Below are 21,491 nucleotides of genomic sequence, written 5' to 3'. Positions count from 1 at the left end.
AGTTAGAGTTTACTGGCCGTGATAGGAGAAAACTGAGGATAAATCAACATTGGAGTTACACCACAATACTAACCTAATTGACATAATAAAAATATTCCAAAACATGCATCCTGTTTGCAACAAGGCACTAAAGTGATACATCAAAACAATTGGTAAAGCACTTTACTTTGTGTCCTGAATACAAAGTGTTACGTTTGGGGCAAATCCAATACATTACAGACTACCACTCTCCATATTTTCAAGCATAGTGCTGTCTACATCATGTTATAAGTATTAGGGCTGGGCGATATGGCATAAAAATCATATTTACATTTTTTCGAACTTATGGCCAATTCACGATATAAACTACATGACCAAAAGTATGTGGACACCTGCTTGTCGAACATTCATTCCAAAATCATGGGCATTAATAATGGAGTTGGTCCCCCCTTCGCTGCTATAACAGCCTCCACTTTTGGGAAGGCTTTCCACTAGATGTTGGAACATTGCTGCGGGGACTTGCTTCCATTCAATCACAAGAGCATTAGTGAGGTCAGGCACTGATGTTGGGCAATTCGGCCTGGCTCGCAGTCAGCGTTCCAATTCATCCCATACGTGTTCGATGGGGTTGAAGTCAGAGCTCTGTGCAGGCCAGGAAAGATCTTTCAAAACGATCGACAAACCATTTCTGTATGGAGCTCGCTTTGTGCACCGGGGCATTGTGATGCTGAAACAGGAAAGGGCTATCCGCAAACTGTTGCCACAAAGTTGGAAGCACAGAACCGTCTAGAATGTCATTGTATGCTGTAGCATTAAGATTTCCCTTCACTGTAACTAAGGGGCCTTGCCTGAACCACGAAACACCCCCCCCCCAGACCATTATTCCTCCTCCACCAAGCTTTAAAGTTGGCACTATGCATCCAGGCAGGTAGCGTTCTCCTGGCATCCGCAAAACCCAGATTTGTCCGTCGGACAGGTAGCGTGATTCATCACTCCAGAGAACGGGTTTCCACTGCCCCAGAGTCCAATGGTGGCGAGCTTTACACCACTCCAGCCGACACTTGGCATTGCGCATGGTGATCTTGGGCTTGTGTGCGGCTGCTTGGCCATGGAAATCTATTTCATGAAGCTCCCGACGAACAGTGCTGATGCTGCTTCCATAGGCAGTATGGAACTCGGTAGTGAGTCTTGCATTAGAGGACAGACAATTTTTACTCGCTGCATGCTTCAGCACTCGCCGGTGCCGTTCTGTGAGCTTGTGTGGCCTACCACTTCGTGTCTGAGCCGTTATTGTAAAGTGGTAACATCTAGGAGCAACATCACTTACAGTTGACTGGGGCAGCTCTGGCAGGGCAGATATTTGACGAATTGACTTGGTAAGGTGGCATCCTATGACGGTGCCACTTTCAAAGTCGCTGAGCTCTTCAGTAAGGCCATTCTACTGCCAATGTTTGTCTATGGCGATTACATGGCTGTGTGCTCGATTGTATACACGTAAACTCAGCAAAAAAATGAACGTCCTGTCACCTGCGTTTATTTTCAGCAACTTAACATGTGTAAATATTTGTATGAACATTGCAAGATTCAGACAAACTGAACAGGTTCCACAGACATGTGACTAACAAAAATTGAATAATGTGTCCCTGAACAAAAGGGAAGGGGGTTCAAAATCCAAAGTAAGTCAGTATCTGGTGTGGCCACCAGATGCATTAACTACCGCAGTGCATTTCCTGGGGAGAATGACCCTAGCCCTCACCCGCCGATCCAACAGGTCCCAGACGTGCTCAATGGGATTGAGATCCGGGCTCTTCGCTGGCCATGGCAGAACACTGATATTCCGGTCTTGCAGGAAATCACTCACAGAACGAGCAGTATAGCTGGTGGCATTGTCATGCTGGAGGGTCATGTCAGGATGAGCCTGCAGGAAGGGTACCACATGAGTGAGGAGGATGTCTTCCCTGTAATGCACAGCGTTGAGATTGCCTGCAATGACAACAAGCTCAGTCCGATGATGCTGTGAGACACACCTCCCCAGACCATGACGGACCATCCACCTCCAAAATCGATCCCGCTCCAGAGTACAGGCCTCGGTGCTCATTCCTTTGACGATAAACGCGAATCCGACCATCACCCCTGGTGAGACAAAACCGCAACTCGTCAGTGAAGACCACTTTTTGCCAGTCCTGTCTGGTCCAGCGACGGTGGGTTTGTGCCCATAGGCAACGTTATTGCCGGTGATGTCTGGTGAGGACCTGCCTTTACAACAGGCCTACAAGCCCTCAGTCCAGCCTCTCTCAGCCTATTGCGGACAGTCTGAGCATTGATGGAGGGATTGTGCATTCCTGGTGTAACTCGGGCAGTTGTTGTTGCCATCATGTACCCGTCCTGCAGGTGTGATGTTCGGATGTACTGATCCTGTGCAGGTGTTGTTACACGTGGTCTGCCACTGCGAGAACGATCAGCTGTCCATCCTGTCTCCCTGTAGCGCTGTCTTAGGCGTCTCACAGTATGGACATTGCAATTTATTGCCCTGGCCACATCTGCAGTCCCCATGCCTCCTTGCAGCATGCCTAAGGCACGTTCACGCAGATGAGCAGGGAACCAGGGCATCTTTCTTTTGGTGTTTTTCAGAGTCAGGACACTGAAGAGGCCTCTTTAGTGTCCTAAGTTTTCATAACTGTGACCTTAATTGGCTACCTTCTATAAGCTGTTAGTGTCTTAACGACCGTTCCACAGGTGTATGTTCATTAATTGTTCATGGTTCATTCAACAAATATGGGAAACAGTGTTTAAACCTTTTACAATGAAGATCTGTGAAATTATTTGGATTTTTACGAATTATCTTTGAAAGACAGGGTCCTGAAAAAGGGACATTTCTTTTTTTGCTGAGTTTATTTGTGGCTGAAATAGCCAAAGCCACTAATTTGAAGGGGTGTCCATATGCTTTTGTATATATAGTGTATCTAGATTTTTTTCATGTTTTTGTCTAATGCTTTGTTGTACAAATAATTGTCAAATACACTGCATTTCAAACAGTCAGCAATAGTCTAATGAATTCAGAGTTTGTGAAATTATACCTAGGCTAAATATAAGCCAGCAGCATTCCACCCTGCATCCCACTGCTGGCTTGCCTCTGAAGCAGGGTTGGTCCTGGTCAGTCCCTGGATGGGAGACCAGACGCTGCTGGAAGTGGTGTTGGAGGGCCAGGAGGAGGCACTATTTCCTCTGGTCAAAATAATATATCCTAATGCCCCAGGGCAGTGAATGGGGACATTGCCCTGTGTAGGGTGCAGTCTTTCGGATTGGATGTTAAACGGGTGTCCTGACTTTCTGTGGTCACTAGAGATCCCATGGCATTTACCATAAGAGTAGGTGTGTTAACCCCGGTGTCCTGGCAAAATTCCCAAATCTGGCCCTCATACCATCATGGCCACCTAATCATCCCCAGCTTCCAATTGGCTCAATCATACCCCCTCCTCCACCCTGTAACTATTCCCCAGGTTATTGCTGTATATGAGAATGTGTTCAGTCAACTTAACTGCTAAAATAAGGGTAAAATAAAACAAGACCAACTAATAAATATAATTATTTTACCAAAATAATCACTGATCTGGCTTTCAAGTCTATGAAAATGCCCATTTTGTTACACATTCACTTCTTGTAGCAGGCATTATAGGAAATTAACACAAGTCTAATAAACAAACAATCTCATAAGCACAAGCCCATGTGCTAGTGAGTAGCCAGCTAATCTATATAGGAATCGTTATATTTCAAGTTTTGCAAACTTGGATCTATTAGCTAGCTAACAGGGCATAACAGTTGAATTGTTATGAATACACCATTCTGTCCGCCTCCAACTGTTTGAACAGCATGCTAGCCTGTCCACTTTGTTCAGATGTTGAAATCACGTAGCCTACCTTATTTCGCAGAATGAGAACGAGTTGCCAATTTCCTTATATATACACACCAAACAAAAATATAAAAACGCAACATGTGAAGTGTCGGTCCTATGTTTCATGAGCTGAAATAAAAGATCCCCGAAATTTTCCAGACGGTCAAAAAGCTTTTCTCAAACAAGGTGTTCCAGTTCCCGCCAATATCCAGCACCTTCACACAGCCATTGAAGACGAGTGGGACAACATTCCACAGGTCTGATCAACTCTATGTGAAGGAGATCGTGCCGCATGAGGCAAATGGTGGTCAACCCTGACTGGTTTTCTGATCCACGCATCTACTTTTTTTTTTTTAAAGATATCTGTGACCAACAGATGCATATCTGTATTCCCAGTAATGTGAAATCCATAGATTAGGGCCTAATCAATTGACACATTTCCTTACTGGAACTGGAACTCAGTAAAATCTTTGAAATTGTTGTGTTTATAATTTTGTTTAAAACACAGTTTCGATTGCTCCTACAGTTTTGCGTCGGTGCTGCAGTGTAACTGACGCCCGGCCCAGAAAGACAATTTCCATAGACAGCCACAGAGGTCAGACTAATAAGAGACTTCAGTCATCACTTTTGTGCACAAAAGATACATGGAATTATTCAAATAATTGTCGCTGAAACAGATTTTTCTTCATCACTCACAGATATTAACATTTTATGTTCATCCAATGTCTGCCATTCTTCGTTGTTGCTGTTCACGCTGCTCCCTGTGTGCACCGAGTGCTAGTGCGCATGTGTATTGTAGATAAGTAGTGGTGTAATATGATGTACTGCTGTATCTTTTGTTTTATATGTAAGTGTTTTAATATGTTTGGACCCCAGGAAGATAATGGGGATCCTAATAAATACAAAAGTTGGTCCGAATGCAACCTGGATATAGAGGGTCCATGAGTCGGCGTATGCGAACATGAATAGATTACCAAGACAGTGAATGAGTGGCTGAGTTACAGTTTTGACTTAAATAGCTTGAAAATACAAGGCAAGACCTGAAAATGGTTGTCTAGCAATGACTGACAACCAACTTGCCAGAGCTTGAAGAATTTTGAAAATAATAATAAATGGGCAAATGTTGTACAATCCAGGTGTGGAAAGCTCTTATCCAGAAATACTCATAGCTGTAATAACTTCCAAAGGTGATTCTAACATGTATTGACTCATCTAGTCAAGATAATGTTCTTAAAAAAGTATGAATTTTTGATCTACTTTGAAACAAGAGTACTTCACGTCGTTACAAAAATTTAAATTAAATCCATTTTAATCCCACTTTGTAACAGCAAAATGTGGAAAAAGTCAAGGGGTGTAAATACTTTAAAGGCCCTAGCATTTACCTAAACCCTGATGTTGCTAGCCTGAATGTTAGTGTTTAAGCTGTGGAAGCTCAGAGTGAAATTGGTTTAATTGGGCTTACTTTGGTCTGTTTCTTCTCAGTGGCGTAGACAATGGATGTGCAGCACACCTCAGCGATCTTGCGGCCCTCACCGTAGAAGGACCAGCAGCAGATCTCGTCCCCGAGCACATCCTTGACAAACAGGACACGCCCGTTGAAGCGCAGCCCCAGTTTATCAAACAGCTCAATGTTTTTCAGCAGGTTGTCGTCCGAGTTACTGAGGGAAAAGCAAGGAGTTGGGTCAATCCCTAAGACAGCACCATTGTCAACATACACATGCAGAGAGCATGAGATCCTGACTTGCGATGCATCACCCCTTGGCAACAATGACTGACATACATGAAACACTGAAATCTCAAAGTGAAATATTTGGTTTTACATTTCTAAGAGTAGGCAGTAACTAATATAACTTTTTTGTTGCTTAGCTGAATTGTGGCAGTGCTTGCTAAAATAGAGACTTTGGGCATGGAATCACTTATAAAAAGTCAACAGTAGCTATAACATGACTACCTATTGGATATACCTAAACTTCTGGGCAATGTTCCCTTTAAGCTGCGCACACACAGCCACGCAACTCCCTCAGGACTTCTGCGCAGAACAAATGCTGGCCCGTGCGAGATTGAACTTTACTAGAGTTGCCCCTTTAGTTTACACATTTCCTTAAACAGATTGTTTCCTTCTAATGTGGGAATTGTGATCAAATCAACATAGTATCAGCCACTTTCAATGCAACAAACCTCAAGATTGACTCAGTGATTTTGATGTAGTAGGCAGTCTTTCAATCATCTGCTGTCGAATATGTGCTTTTGAGATCAAAGAGCAGATTTTGCAGCCCTCACCTTGCACATTTGTTGATTTTCTTTGCTATTTAGCAAGTTATTTGCCCAGTTATAGCACTTTTTGGTCAGCAATGGGAGAGTGATTGCATTCAATAAAAGCACAAAACCTGAACATTTCTTGCAATCTTTCAAAAGAGAGTCAGGTAAGAGCTTTGATTTTGTCTTAAAAAAAAAATGTTTGTATTTTGAGACGGGCTTGAATATGCAAAAAAAAAGCCAATAGGCAAAAGGTAGCCTACATTGTCTGATTCCCCATTGTATTAATACATGAATTTTATTTTGTAAAATTAGTTTCTTGCATCATACATAAACGCAATAGCCTACAACACAATTTTCAGTCACCTATTACGCCCTGCATAATGTTTTTAAAAGTCTCATGGAATGTAGGCCTACGTTGAACACATAGTAGGTTAAAATAGGCTACATATCTACCCCCCCAAATAAATGCTTCAGAGTAACAGTAACAGACACATCAACCGTTCAGAGGAGACTGCGTGAATCAGGCCTTCATGGTCAAAATGTTGCAAAGAAACCACTACTAAAGGACACCAATAAGAAGAGACTTGCTTGGGCCAAGAAACACGAGCAATGGACATTAGACCGGTGCAAATTTGTTCTTTGGTCTGATGAGTCCAAATGTGAGGTTTTGGTTCCAACCGCCATGCCTTTGTGAGATGCAGAGTAGACGAACGGATGCTCTCTGCATGTGTGGTTCCCACCGTGAAGCGTGGCGGTGGTGTGATGGTGTGGGGAATTCAAGGCACACTTAACCAGAATGGCTACCATAGCATTCTGCAGCTACACACCAGCACATCTGGTTTGTGCTTAGCGGGACTATCATTTGTTTTTCAACAGGACAATGACCCAACACGCCTCCAGGCTGTGACGGAGTGCTGCATCAGATGACCTGGCCTCTACAATCACCCAACCTCAACACAATTGAGATGGTTTGGGATGAGTTGGACCGCAGAGTGAAGGAAAAGCAGCCAACAAGTGATCAGCATATGTGTGAACTCCTTCAAGACTGTTGGAAAAGTATTCCAGCTGAAGCTGGTTGAGAGAATGCCAAGAGTGTGCAAAGCTGTCATCAAGGCAAAGGGTGGCTACTTTGACCGGTAGTGTATGTATACTGTAGCTAAGAAAGAAATACTAAGTGTATGTTGTTTAGCTGTTAGTAGCCCATGTGCCTCACCCTAATAATTTGGTCAATTTCCCCCTCATAATTTAGCCTACTGTTCTGACTTGGTGGTGCACATGTAGCCTATAGCCTGTTTTGGCGAAATGTCATCATCGAATATTGTAATAGGTTTCATTGTCTGCTTATAAGCCCCCTTTATTTATCCTATGGTTCTGACTTGATGTACAGGGTGAAAACTGTAAGAACGGCCTGTGTTCTGAACTCTGTAGCAGTACATATAAAAAGCTGTGTTTTTTTGAAAGGCAATAAATGCGGCTGAATGAACCATTTCACTGGCAGACAAGCCTCCGCTGATAGCCAGGTGTAGCGGTGTTGGGACAGCTTTATGTAGGTCCTAACAGTTTGCTGGCACTGTAATAGTGCAATTAATGTATTGTTTAGTGTTGTATAGTGGCTTTGCTGGCATGCATCCCCATAAAATTTGGGGGGAGTTTGCCCTACCAATATTTACACGCTAAAATCACTACTGTGTTTGGCAGTGTGATAGACTTTTGTCAACATAAGAGAGGAAGATGGTATTTGTATTTATTATGGATCCCCATTAGCTGCTGCCAATACAAGTAGTGATGAAGTCAATCTCTCCTCCACTTTGAGCCAGGAGAAATTGACATGCATATTATTAATAGTAGCTCTCTGTGTATATCCAAGGGCCAACCGTGCTGCCCTGCCCCAATTGCAATTTTCCTAAGTGTAGGACATGCCTTGTTGATAGTGTTTTTAAGACACTCCTTCCGTGGCCTCCAACTGCTCTTCCATGCTAGTAAAACGAAATGCATGCTCTTCAACCGACCGCTACCCGCACCCAACCGCCCGACTAGAATCACTACTCTGGATGATTCTGACCTAGAATATGTGGACAACTATAAATACTTAGGTGTCTGGCTAGACTGTAAACTCTCATTCCAGACTCACATTAAGCATCTCCAATCCAAAATTAAATCTAGAATCGGCTTCCAATTTCGCAACAAAGCCTTTCACTCATGCTGCTAAACATACCCTCGTATCCTACCGATCCTCGACTTTGGCGTTGTCATTTACAAAATAGCCTCCAAAACTCTGCTCAGCTAATTGGATGTAGTCTATCACAGTGCCATCCGTTTTGTCACCAAATCCCCATATACTACCCACCACCGCGACATGTATGCTCTCGTTGGCTGGTCCTCGCTACATATTCGTCGCCAAACCCACTGGCTCCAGGTCATCTATAAGTCTTTGCTATGTAAAGCTCCGCCTTATTTCAGCTCACTGGTCACCATAGCAGCACCCACCCCTAGCTCCAGCAGGAATATTTCACTGGTCATCCCCAAAGCCAACACCCCCTTTGGCCGCCTTTCCATCCAGTTCTCTGCTGCCAATGACTGGAACAAATTGCAAAAATCACTGAAGTTGGAGACACATCCCCCTCACCAACTTTAAGCTTCAGCTGTCAGAGCAGCTTACCGATCGCTGCAGCTGTAAATAGCCCATCCAACCAACTACCTACCTCATCCCAATATTTGTTTGTTTTGCACACCAGTATTTCTACTTGCACATCCTCATCTGGACATCTATCACTCCAGTGTAAATTGCTAAATTGTAATTACTTCGCCACTATTGGCCTATTTATTGCCTTACCTCCTTAATTTATTTTGTACACACTGTACACAGATTTTTCTATTGTGTTATTGACAGTACGATTGTTTATCCCATCAGTAATTGTGTTGTTTTTGTCGCACTGCTTTGCTTTATTTGGCCAGGTCACAGTTGTAAATGAGAACTTGTTCTCACCCGGCCTACCTGGTTAAATAAAGGTGAAATAAAATTTTAAAAAATTAAGAATGCAGAGCAGCGGTTTATTATGGACATCCTTCTCCCCATCTTAGCTAATGTTGTATCAACATGTTTTGACCATGACATTTTACAATCCAGGGTAACTCCAAGCAGTTTAATCATCAACTTGCTCAATTTCCACATTATTTATTACAAGATTTAGTTGAGGTTTAAGGTTTAGTGAATGATTTGTCCCAAATACAATGCTTTAAGTTATAGAACTATTTAAGGCTAACTTATTCCTTGCCACCCACTAAAACTAACTGCAGTTCTTTGTTAAGAGTTGCAGTCATTTCAGTTGCTGTAGTAGCTGACGTGTGTAGTGGTGAGGCATCAGCATACATAGACACTGTGGCTTTACTCAAAGTTAGCTTCCCTCCAGGCCTGAGGGCACACACTTTCTAGTAGGCTTAAATTGAAGATGTGGCAAAAAGGAGTGGAAATATCGTCCGCTATTATCCTCAGTAATTTTCCATCCAGATTTTCAGACCGCGGTGGGTTGTCATTGTTGATAGACAATTTTTTCACCTCATCCACACTGACTCTAAATCAATCGTTTAGTGGAGTTAGATTCTGGGTGAAACTTGGAACATTGTGAGATGCAGAAGCATAGTATATAAAAAGGAGTGAAAGAGACAGGTTTTTACATCAGAAGTTAATCGTTATCTGTAGAATACAGATGGCTTTGGAATGTGTTGGGTGGATGGGAGGAAGTCACAAGACTGCTATAGTGGAAGCGGATTGACATCTGTGGATTAGGTGAAGGAGGGGTTGAGATCAGGTCAGATCCCCTGAAGGGAGAAATGATGGTTTATTACCCTATTACCCTGTTCCGGTCGAACCATAACATGTAAGGATTGGAGACAAGGAGGAGGTCCTAAATTGGAGTATATAAACAGTTGAAGTCGGAAATCTACATACACTTAGATTGGAGTCATTAAAACTCATTTTTCAATCACTCCACAAATTTCTTGTTAAACTATAGTTTTGGCAAGTCGGTTAGGACATCTACTTTGTGCATGACAAGTAATTGTTCCAACAACTGTTTACAGACAGATTATTTCACTTATAATTCACTGTATGACAATTTCAGTAAGTCAGAAGTTTACATACACTAAGTTGACTGCCTTTAAACAGCTTGGAAAATTCGAGAAAATTGTGTCATGGCTTTAGAAGCTTCTGATAGGTGAATTGACATCATCTGAGTCAATTGGAGGTGTACCTGTGGATGTATTTCAAGGCCTACCTTCAAACTCAGTGCCTCTTTGCTTGACATCATGGGAAAATCAAAAGAAAATCAGCCAAGACCTCAGAAAAAAATTGTAGACCTCCACAAGTCTGGTTCATCCTTGGGAGCAATTTCCAAACGGCTGAAGGTACCACGTTCATCTGTACAAACAATAGTACGCAAGTATAAACACCATGGGACCACGCAGCCGTCATACTGCTCAGGAAGGAAATGTGTGTTGTCTCCTTGAGCTGAATGTACTTTGGTGCGAGAAGTACAAATCAACCTTGTGAAGATGCTGGAGGAAACAGGTACAAAAGAATCTATATACACAGTAAAACGAGTCCTATATCGACATAACCTGAAAGGCCGCTCAGCAAGGAAGAAGCCACTGATCCAAAACCATCATAAAAAAGCCAGACTACGGTTTGCAACTGCACATGGGGACGAAGACAATACCTTTTGGAGAAATGTTCTCTGGTCTGATGAAACAAAAACAGAACTGTATGGCCATAATGGCCATCGTTATGTTTGGAGGAAAAAGGGGGAGGCTTGCAAGCCGAAGACCACCATCCCAACCGTGAAGCACGGGGGTGGCAGCAAGGAGGGACTGGTGCACTTCACAAAATACATGGCATCACGAGGACAGAACATTATGTGGATATATTGAAGCAACATCTCAAGACATCAGTCAGGAAGTTAAAGCTTGGTCGCAAATGGGTCTTCCAAATGGACAATGACTCCAAGCATACTTCCAAAGTTGTGGCAAAATGGCTTAAGGACAACAAAGTCAAGGTATTGGAGTGGCCATCACAAAGCCCTGACCTCAGTCCTACAGAAGGTTTGTGGGCAGAACTGAAAAAGCGTGTGCAAGCAAGGTCTACAAACCTGACTCAGTTACACCAGCTCTGTCAGGAGGAATGGGCCAAAATTTGGGAAGCTTGTGGAAGGCTACCCGAAACGTTTGACCCAAGTTAAACAATTTAAAGGCAATGCTACCAAATACTAATTGAGTGTATGTAAACTTCTGACCCACTGGGAATGTGATGAAAGAAATAAAAGCTGAAATAAATCACTACTATTATGCTGACATTTCACATTCTTAAAATAAAAAGTGGTGATTCTAACTGACCTAAGACAGGGAATTTTTACTAGGATTAAATGTCAGGAATTGTGAAAAACTGAGTTTAAATATGTTTATGTAAACTTCTGACTTCAACTGTACTTGTGGTGGTGGAAACATGTTTTTGTCTGAATACAGCTGTGTCGACCCTTTGGGAAGAATTCATCTTGTTTAAGCTTCTCTAGTGTCCATGAGTTATTTACTCTGAAAACTAGAACCAAACAGTGGACATAAAATTTCTGAAACATGAACCTGCTTTCCCAGTGATTTTACCCACGCACCATTACTGCGTATATGTAACATTGGGCTTAAAAGGGTTGAAACTGAAATTCTCTCAACCCCATGACAAAATGTGTAGAATTGCAGGAAACAAGAACTGTAAAAATGTCCACCCATGGCAAAATTAGTAGAATTGCAGGAAATATGCTTTAACCTGTTGGGGCTAGGGGGCAGTATTTGCACGGCCGGATAAAAAACGTACCCGATTTAAACGGGTTACTACTCTTGCCCAGAAACGAGAATATGCATATAATTAGTAGATTTGGATAGAAAACACTCTGAAGTTTCTAAAACTGTTTGAATGGTGTCTGTGAGTATAACAGAACTCATATGGCAGACCGAAACCTGAGAAGATTCCATACAGGAAGTGCCCTGTCTGACAATTTGTTCTCCTTCTGTTGCATCTCTATCAAAAATACGTAACGTGACATTTTCTAAGGCTTCCATTGGCTCTCAGAAGGCGCCAGAAAGTGTAATGGGGTGTCTGCAGTCTCTGGGGTAAGTACAGCAGCTCTGTTTGTTACTGGTCAGGCTGAGGACAGTGACACTGGAGATGCGCGTTCATGAGAATTCTCCATGTTTTTCTTTCAGCCTTTGAATGAATACAACGTCGCCCGGTTGGAATATTATCGCTATTTTACGAGAAAAAAAGCATAAAAATGTATTTTAAACAGCGTTTGACATGCTTCGAAGTACGATAATGGAATATTTTGACATTTTTTGTCACAAAATGCGCTCGCGCGTCACCCTTCGGATAGTTACCTGAACGCATGAACAAAGCGGCGGTATTTGGATATAACTATGGATTATTTGGAACCAAAACAACATTTGTTGTTGAAGTAGAAGTCCTGGGAGTGCATTCTGACGAAGAACAGCAAAGTTAATCCAATTTTTCTTATAGTCAATCTGAGTTTGGTGAGGGCCAAACTTGGTGGGTGTCAAATTAGCTAGCCGTGATGGCCGGGCTATCTACTCAGAATATTGCAAAATGTGCTTTCGCCGAAAAGCTATTTTAAAATCTGACACCGCGATTGCATAAAGGAGTTCTGTATCTATAATTCTTAAAATAATTGTTATGTATTTTGTGAACGTTAATCGTGAGTAATTTAGTAAATTCACCGGAAGTTTTCGGTGGGTATGCTAGTTCTGAACATCACATGATAATGTAAAAAGCTGGTTTTTGATATAAATATGAATTTGATTGAACAAAACATGCATGTATTGTATAACATAATGTCCTAGGAGTGTCATCTGATGAAGATCATCAAAGGTTAGTGCTGCATTTAGCTGTGGTTTTGGTTTTTGTGACATATATGCTTGCTTTGCAAATGGCTGTGTGATTATTTTTGGCAGGGTACTCTCTCCTCTAATGTTTTGCTTTCGCTGTAAAGTCTTTTTGAAATCGGACAATGTGGTTCGATTAATGAGAGTCTTGTCTTTAAAATGGTGTAAAATAGTCATATGTTTGAGAAATTGAAGTTATAGCATTTATGAGGTATTTGTATTTCGCGCCACGCGATTCCACTGGCTGTTGACTAGGGTGGGACGTTTGCCCAGGGAGGTTAAAACAGCAACATTGTCTCTTCGGTCAAGAGGACAGCCTCTACAATTTTAGATCAGAGGCTTGGCCATTGGCCACGCCCACCCTCCCCTTAACTTTGCCACTGCTGCTGAACAAAAATCATAGGGGAGACAATGGACTCTGTAGTGGAATGGTAATCTTTCAGAAAATCGAAGTGATATATCCGTTTCTTAGTTAAGAGAGCTAAATCAAGTTTAAAGCTCCATCTCTGACTGCTGGTGATCCTTCAAAATGTTGGAAAACAGTAAATGCACTGAAGAGTACAAATTCCTCTTATTTGCCTAACAAGTTCTGTCTGACTCTGGTATCATAACTGAGAATGGGATAAGTGATGATTTTAATCATAATTTTATCTCAGCAGGCTTTTTATTTGAGAGACAGGGGTTTTATTGACCCTGGTCAGTGAATCGACTGCTCTACCCTCTACCAGCCTCTAGCCGACTGCCCATTTAACACGTCTACTTCTAGTGAATTGGTTTTCATTTCAACAATTTACTAACTGTGATGTACTAGATGCCAAATTTTTGGTTTTTTAAATCCACTGGGGCTGATATGCTTGATCCATTTTTGCTGCAGCTCTACAACAATTGTGGAATCATTAACTATGTGGTGACCCTTGTGACCTAAATAATTATTGTCCTCTTTTTAAACTTTGCCTAGCTAAAAGATTAGAATCATTGATTCATTCTCAACTAAGATCTTTCTTATCTTTGAAATGTATTCTAAATGTACATCAGTCGGGTTTTAGACCAGGTCATAGCACTATCTCTGCTGCATCCCTAGTTACATGTATAAATGATGTGGGTAAAGGTATGGATAAAAGGCAACATTGTGCGGGCTCTTCATTGACCTGTCAAAGGCCTTCGATACTGCTAATTGCAAAGCTTTCCTCAATTGGCCTAGACAAGGCTGCATGTAACTGGTTTAAAAATTACTTGAAAGACAAGGGTCGATTCTGGGTCTGTACTTTGTAATATGTTTACATTAAGAATATTGACTTTTCTGTAAAAAAATAAATGTACCTGCACTTGTATGCCGCACCAATGATACTGTCATGTATGCCATTGCCCCCACGGTTGACCAGGCGCTATCGGAACTACAGTATGCTTTCATTGTATTACAGAAAAACTGTCCTGAAATTAGTATTGAATACAGGTAAAACTAAGTACAGGTTGATCTCTAGAGTACTTAAAAATTACAGATGATTTAAGCATATGTACATTGGATGGTGCTTATATTGATCGTGTCCCTGCTTACAAATATCTGGGCATCTGGATAGGTGAAAAGCTGTCTTAAAAAGCATATTGATGACTTAGTTAACCTGTTGGGGGTAGGGGGCAGTATTTGCACGGCCGGATAAAAAACGTACCCGATTTAATCTGGTTATTACTACTGCCCAGAAACTAGAATATACATATAATTATTGGCTTTGGATATTAAAGACCCTAATGTTTCTAAAACTGTTTGAATGGTGTCTGAGTATAACAGAACTCATATGGTAGGCAAAAACCTGAGAAGATTCCTTACAGGAAGTGGCCTGTCTGACAACTTCTTGGGCTTCTTGACTGTCTTTATTGAAAACTTAGGATCTCTGCTGTAACGTGACACTTCCTACGGCTCCCATAGGCTCTCAGAAGGCGGGAAAAAGCAGAATGATGTCTTTGCAGCCCCTGGCTGAAAAACATTAGCGCCTTTGGTAAGTGGTCTATCAGAGGACAATGAGACTGAGGCACGTGCACGAGGCAACCCCATGTTTTTATTTTCTCTCTCTTTGAACGTAAACACGGTTTCCCGGTCGGAATATTATCGTTTTTTACGAGAAAAATAGCATAAAAATTGATTTTAAACAGCGGTTGACATGCTTCGAAGTACGGTAATGGAATATTTAGAACATTTTTGTCACGATACGCGTCGGGCGCGTCACCCTTCTTTACCCTTCGGATAGTGTCTTGAACGCACGAACAAAACAGAGGATATTTGAACATAACTATGGATTATTTTGAACCAAACCAACATTTGTTATTGAAGTAGAAGTCCTGGGAGTGCATTCTGACGAAGAACAGCAAAGGTAATCAAACTTTTCTAATAGTAAATCTGACTTTGGTGAGGGCCAAACTTGGTGGGTGTCTAAATAGCTAGCCCGTGATGGCTGGGCTATCTACTCAGAATATTGCAAAATGTGCTTTCACCGAAAAGCTATTTTAAAATCGGACATAGCGATTGCATAAAGGAGTTCTGTATCTATAATTCTTAAAATAATTGTTATGTTTTTTGTGAACGTTTATCGTGAGTAATTTAGTAAATTCACCGGAAGTTTGCGGTGGGTATGCTAGTTCTGAACGTCACATGCTAATGTAAAAAGCTGTTTTTTGATACAAATATGAACTTGATTGAACAAAACATGCATGCATTGTATAACATAATGTCCTAGGGTTGTCATCTGATGAAGATCTCAAAGGTTAGTGCTGCATTTAGCTGTGGTTTGGGTTTATGTGACATTATATGCTAGCTTGAAAAATGGGTGTCTGATTATTTCTGGCTAGGTACTCTGCTGACATAATCTAATGTTTTGCTTTCGTTGTAATGCCTTTTTGAAATCGGACAGTGTGGTTAGATTAACGAGAGTCTTGTCTTTAAAATGGTGTAAAATAGTCATATGTTTGAGAAATCGAAGTAATAGCATTTCCAAGGTATTTGAATAACGCGCCACGGGATTCCACTGGCTGTTGAGAATACAAATGGGCTTCAATAGAAAGCGGATTATTCAGTCGACGTTGCTATTGATCCTAGACTATGGCGACATCTATATGAATGCAGCTGCCACTTTACTAAAGCAGCTTATAATAGAGCACTGCACTTTGTTACCGGCGACAGTTTTAGTACTCATCACTGCCTTCTCTACCAGACAGTTGTTTGGCCCTCTGATGTGACGTAGTTTGAATCATTGCTATGTTTTCATCTATAAAGCTCTTTTACAAAAACTCCCTTGCACCAAACCTTAGACATGAGTTACCACACCTCGGTCTCAGGGATGCTTAACTCTGGAAATTCCTTTGGTCTCTACTGAGTTAGGTAAATCAGCTTTTCATTTTCCTCCACCTTATTTGTGGAACAATTTTCAAAATGTTCTTAAATTTGATGTTTTGGTGCCTCTAGGGGAATTAAGAAAGCTGATTGATGACCTTATTAATGAGTTTTTGTTTTTATGACCGTGTTTTCTTTCTGCTTGCATTTTGATGTGTGTATTTTCTATCATTTCTGTAATTCAAGGCTCATCTGTAAAAGACACATTGGTCTCAGAAAATGATTAAAAAAAATACCTGGTGTACGAATACTTGTTGTTCCCTCTGTTGTTTTGTAGTTTTACTACAGGCTGTGGGAAACAGGAAACATTAGAACTAATTTAACAGAAGCAAACAGAGCATTTTTTATTACATTTATTTTGAAAAGTTCAGCTGCTGAAAAATGTTGGGGGTCCAATCTAATAATAACTTTTGTTTGTATAGTGCTTTTCGGACACTCAGACACTTTACAAAAGGCAATAAAAACTCACATGGACTTAAAAATCAGTATGAGAGCTAAAGCTAAGCAATGATACCAGACCTAAGGTCTGAGAATAAAGTAAGCATTTCAAGTCAAACCAGTATGCCATCTGTAATGAACAGCCTTCCTACCTATGCCCGTCTTTCCTCCCATCCACCCACCCTCTTTCTATCCCTCTCACCTTCCTGCAGGTGTTTATCATTCTCTGTTCTTCTTTGGTTGAGGTAATCATGGGAATGCGGCAAACCCCCTCATAGACGTCCCTTTGCTTCTGTGGGACATTAAAGGCATTTGATTCACATGAACATCTGACTCACACTATGGGAGGCTTCTGACACTTTGGGCTGGGTATTCAACACACAAACATTGGGATCCAATGTAAGCATTAGAGATTGTATGTGCATAATAGTTGTTTGACTAACATACAGTATATTGCACTTTGAAAGCCTTTTGATAAGACTTACAGATTTAGCTCAAAGACAAAAAGAGTGAAGGACATTTCATTTTACTGACACTCAGCTCAGTGCTTTACACTCAATGATAATTTGCTTTGGGTCAGTCTGGGTCTTACCTGCATGGCAGACGTGCAGTGCTGGACTAGTCCCTGGACCCTGTAGTACTGAGCTTCCTTCAGAACTTCCTCCAGCTCTCGGTGGGACTCCGGAAGCGGTACTGAGCCGTCCCGCATAAAGTTTAGTACCAAGCCAAAATGGCGACCACACCTGTCCAACACTACCCAGCCTAAGAAAGAGGAAAAATATTGAGGAGTGAGCACTGATTGATTCTTGCCTATCTCATCTAAATTTCACATTTTTCCATGTGTCGATTGCTTTAGGAATTCCTGAGGATATGGAGAAAACAAAAAGGTCAATAAGTCACATCCCGTCACACACTGCAAACAGGAGTAAATGGTGAGCAACGTTATTCAGCTGTCGATATGGGTGTGACCATTTGAAATATCAAAACCAGTGCAGCAGCACACCGCACAAAATTGCCCTCTGAGCCACCATAAATCACAACGTTCTTCAACTGGTTGTTCAGTACAGCATTGTTTCCAATAAATTGAATGATGCACACCGTTATGTCCTGCTGAACACAGCCCAGTGTTTCCAATCCTTTCCTTTGGCTCCCATAGGACTACATGTTTTCTTCCAGCATTAGCAAACCTGATTCGCAACCTTGGTGACCATTAGTTGACTAGTTGTATCAAGTGTGGTAGTGCTGGAAAGGAACAAAAACGTGCAAGCCTGCGTGATCCTAGAATAAAATATTGGGAAACACTGGCATCCATAATAACACATACAGTTGAAGTCAGAAGTTTACTTACACCTCAGCCAAATTTAAACCCAGTTTTTCACAATTCCTGACATTTAATCCTAGTAAAAATTCCCTGTCTTAGGTCAGTTAAGATCACCACTTTATTTTAAGAATGTGAAATGTCAGAATAATAGTAGAGAATGATTTATTTCAGCTTTTATTTCTTTCATCACATTCCCTGTGGGTCAGAAGTTTACATACACTCAATTAGTATTTGGTAGCATTGCCTTAATTCTTTAACTTGGGTCAAACTTTTCAGGTAGCCTTTCACAAGCTTCCTACAATAAGTTGGGTGAATTTTGTCCCATTCCTCCTGATAGAGCTGGTGTAACTGAGTCAGGTTTGTAGGCCTCCTTGCTCACACACGCTTTTTCAGTTCTGCCCGCAAAGTTTCTATTGGATTGAGGTCAGGGCTTTGTGATGGCCACTCCAATACCTTGACTTTGTTGTCCTTAAGCCATTTTGCCACAACTTTGGAAGTATGCTTGGGGTCAATGTCCATTTGGAAGACCCATTTGCGACCAAGCTTTAACTTCCTGACTGATGTCTTTAGATGTTGCTTCAATATATCCACATAATGTTCTGTCCTCATGATGCCATGTATTTTGTGAAGTGCACCAGTCCCTCCTGCAGCAAAGCACCCCCACAACATGATACTGCACCCCCGTGCTTCACGGTTGGGATGGGGTTCTTCGGCTTGCAAGCCCCCCTTTTTCCTCCATACATAACAATGGTCATTATGGCCAAACAGTTCTATTTTTGTTTCATCAGACCAGAGGACATTTCTCCAAAAAGTACGATCTTTGTCCCCATGTGCAGTTGCAAACCGTAGTCTGGCTTTTTTATGGCGATTTGGAGCTGTGGCTTCTTCCTTGCTGAGCGGCCTTTCAGGTTATGTCGATATATGACTCGTTTTACTGTGGATATAGATACTTTTGTAACCGTTTCCTCCAGCATCTTCAAAGTCCTTTGCTGTTGTTCTGGGACTGATTTGCACTTTTCACACCAAAGTATGTTCACCTCCAGGAGACAGAACGCGTCTCCTCCTTGAGCGGTATGACAGCTGCGTGGTCCCATGGTGTTTATGCTTGCGTACTATTGGTTGTACAGATGAATGTGGTACCTTCAGGTGTTTGGAAATTTCTCCCAAGAATGAACCAGACTTGGAGGTCTACAAATTTCTTTGAGGTCTTGGCTGGTTTCTTTTGATTTTCCCATGATGTCAAGCAGAGGCACTGAGTTTGAAGGTTGGCCTTGAAACACATCCACAGGTACACCTCCGATTGACTCAAATGATGTCAATTAGCCTATCAGAAGATTCTAAAGCCATGACATCATTTTCTGGAATTTTCCAAGTTGTTTAAAAGGCACAGTCAACTTAGTGTATGTGGGGGGGTTCTTGGGGGTGGGGAATGGAATTCATTGAATTTTTCTTCCGGGGGGGGGGGGGACTGTGGGAGGGGTCTCGAATGGTTGAGGGACAGCTATTGGCGAACTGTGGGGGGGATCTTGGAGGGTTTGGGTTCATATTTTTTGGCCTGGTGGTAGATCGGTCAACATGCCCACGAGCAGGGCATCGACCCTGGATGCTTCTGTGTGTCGCTCTGAATGGGAATCTGTTGAATGACTGGTATGATGTAGTTATTGAGCGGCTTCACTGCAAGTATATTGTATGTTTCAAATATTCAATAAAACACTTAAAACATTTTTAAAAATAAACTTAAGTGTACGGAAACTTCTGACCTACTGGAATTGTGATACAGTGAATTCTAAGTGAAATAATTTGTCTGTAAACAATTGTTGGAAAAATTACTTGTGTCAGGCATAAAGTAGATGTCCTAATCGACTTGCCAAAACTATAGTTTGTTAACAAGAAATTTGTGGAGTGGTTGAAAAACGACTTTTAATGACTCCAACCTAAGTGTATGTAACCTTAAGACATCAACTGTAGGTCCATACTTACCCTCCGAATCTATGGTGACCTCTGCTCCTCCATTGCACATGCTCCTTAGTAAGCTGTCCTCTTTGCTCAGGGTCTGTACTGTGGTGTAATGCAGGGAGCCCCCAACATTCAGCTTCACATATTTACTCCCCGCCAGACCACCTCCAACCCCCTTCTCCTCGCTGCCCTGGCCAGAGGACTGGGTGGCGAGGATGGAGGCAGCTGCCACACTCCCTGCGGAAGCCTCGGCAGACATCAAGCGTGCTTGCAGTTACAGAAGTTTCTGATTTAAAAACAGGAGACCTCAGTTGGGGGATGTGATTTCAATTGAATTATCAAAAACAAATATCACAGACAACAAAAATTACGCGTATGTTAGGGGTGTAATGGTACACGGGGACCTCTGTTCAGACAGCACTGTGAAGCCGAATGAATACATAAATAGTTTTAATTCAAAATGAAAACACTAGGCCTACAGGCTATGCCTACACTGCATTGTAGGCCTATTGCCTCCTGAGTAAATCTGAGAAGAAAAAGATTTCAGGCTATTCAGTTAAAACTAGAGCCTATGCGCACGTTGTAATCAAAATTCTAATCTTAATTGGTGCATTTCAAACTGTCCTTTCGTGAGGCGCAGCTGGGAACTAGTTCTGTATGGTGGCGAGTGGAATAGTTGATAAACCAGAATTGGAGGATCCTCCATCATTGTTTAAATCTACAGTTTGGGAAAATGTTGGCTTCCCAGTAGATTAGATTGCAATGGCGGTGGACAATTGTGGATAAAACGTTAACAGTAATTCACCACACACAACGAGAACTGTCTATACAGCTGCCAACACCTGAAATATGTTGACAGATTTATGCTGACATCACCCCAGTAAACCAGAGCAAGACAGAAACTCAAAAAAACATTGTCATTCAAGCAGCGCTTGGCAGCTGATTCTGACCGGGCCAAAGAAATTACAAGAGCGATAGGTAGGCTGTGTTTACATTTTTTACAGTCTTTGGCTTATAGCTGTTGATATGCGCCCATTCTCTGTGGTTGAGAATAGGTGGTTTCAGTATGGAGCAAGATATCTGCCAAAAGGTTGAAAGTACAGTCGTGGCCAAAAGTTGAGAATGACACAAATATTAATTTCCACAAAGTTTGCTGCTTCAGTGTCTTTAGATATTTTGGTCAGATGTTACTATTGAATACTGAAGTATAATTACAAGCATTTCATAAGTGTCAAAGGCTTTTATTGACAATTACATGATGTTGATGCAAAGAGTCAATGTTTGCAGTGTTGACCATTCTTTTTCAAGACCTCTGCAATCCA

General features: G+C 41.7%; 1 protein-coding gene across 2 annotated transcripts in view; it reads right to left on the bottom strand.

Moving 5' to 3' along the window:
- kctd13 (potassium channel tetramerization domain containing 13) overlaps positions 1–21,491 on the bottom strand; it is a 36,053-nt gene that overhangs the window by 3,561 nt on the left and 11,001 nt on the right. The window contains exons 2-6 of one of the 2 annotated variants that reach the window (XM_014192149.2): positions 20,194–20,455; positions 17,485–17,654; positions 17,095–17,184; positions 16,691–16,743; positions 5,334–5,529 (exon numbers count right to left, since the gene is read on the bottom strand). In XM_014192149.2, coding sequence (XP_014047624.1) covers positions 5,334–5,529; positions 16,691–16,743; positions 17,095–17,184; positions 17,485–17,654; positions 20,194–20,428 — 744 coding nt within the window. In that variant the 5' untranslated portion in view covers positions 20,429–20,455. The remainder of the gene's footprint in view (positions 1–5,333; positions 5,530–16,690; positions 16,744–17,094; positions 17,185–17,484; positions 17,655–20,193; positions 20,456–21,491) is intronic. The other variant, XM_014192151.2, reaches the window with a different exon arrangement.

This window comes from Salmo salar, chromosome ssa03 (assembly GCF_905237065.1).
Source record: "Salmo salar chromosome ssa03, Ssal_v3.1, whole genome shotgun sequence".
In the NCBI taxonomy this organism is placed as follows: domain Eukaryota; kingdom Metazoa; phylum Chordata; class Actinopteri; order Salmoniformes; family Salmonidae; genus Salmo; species Salmo salar.
Note: the sequence above shows the minus strand (reverse complement) of the source record. Positions and strands in the feature narration are given on the sequence as shown.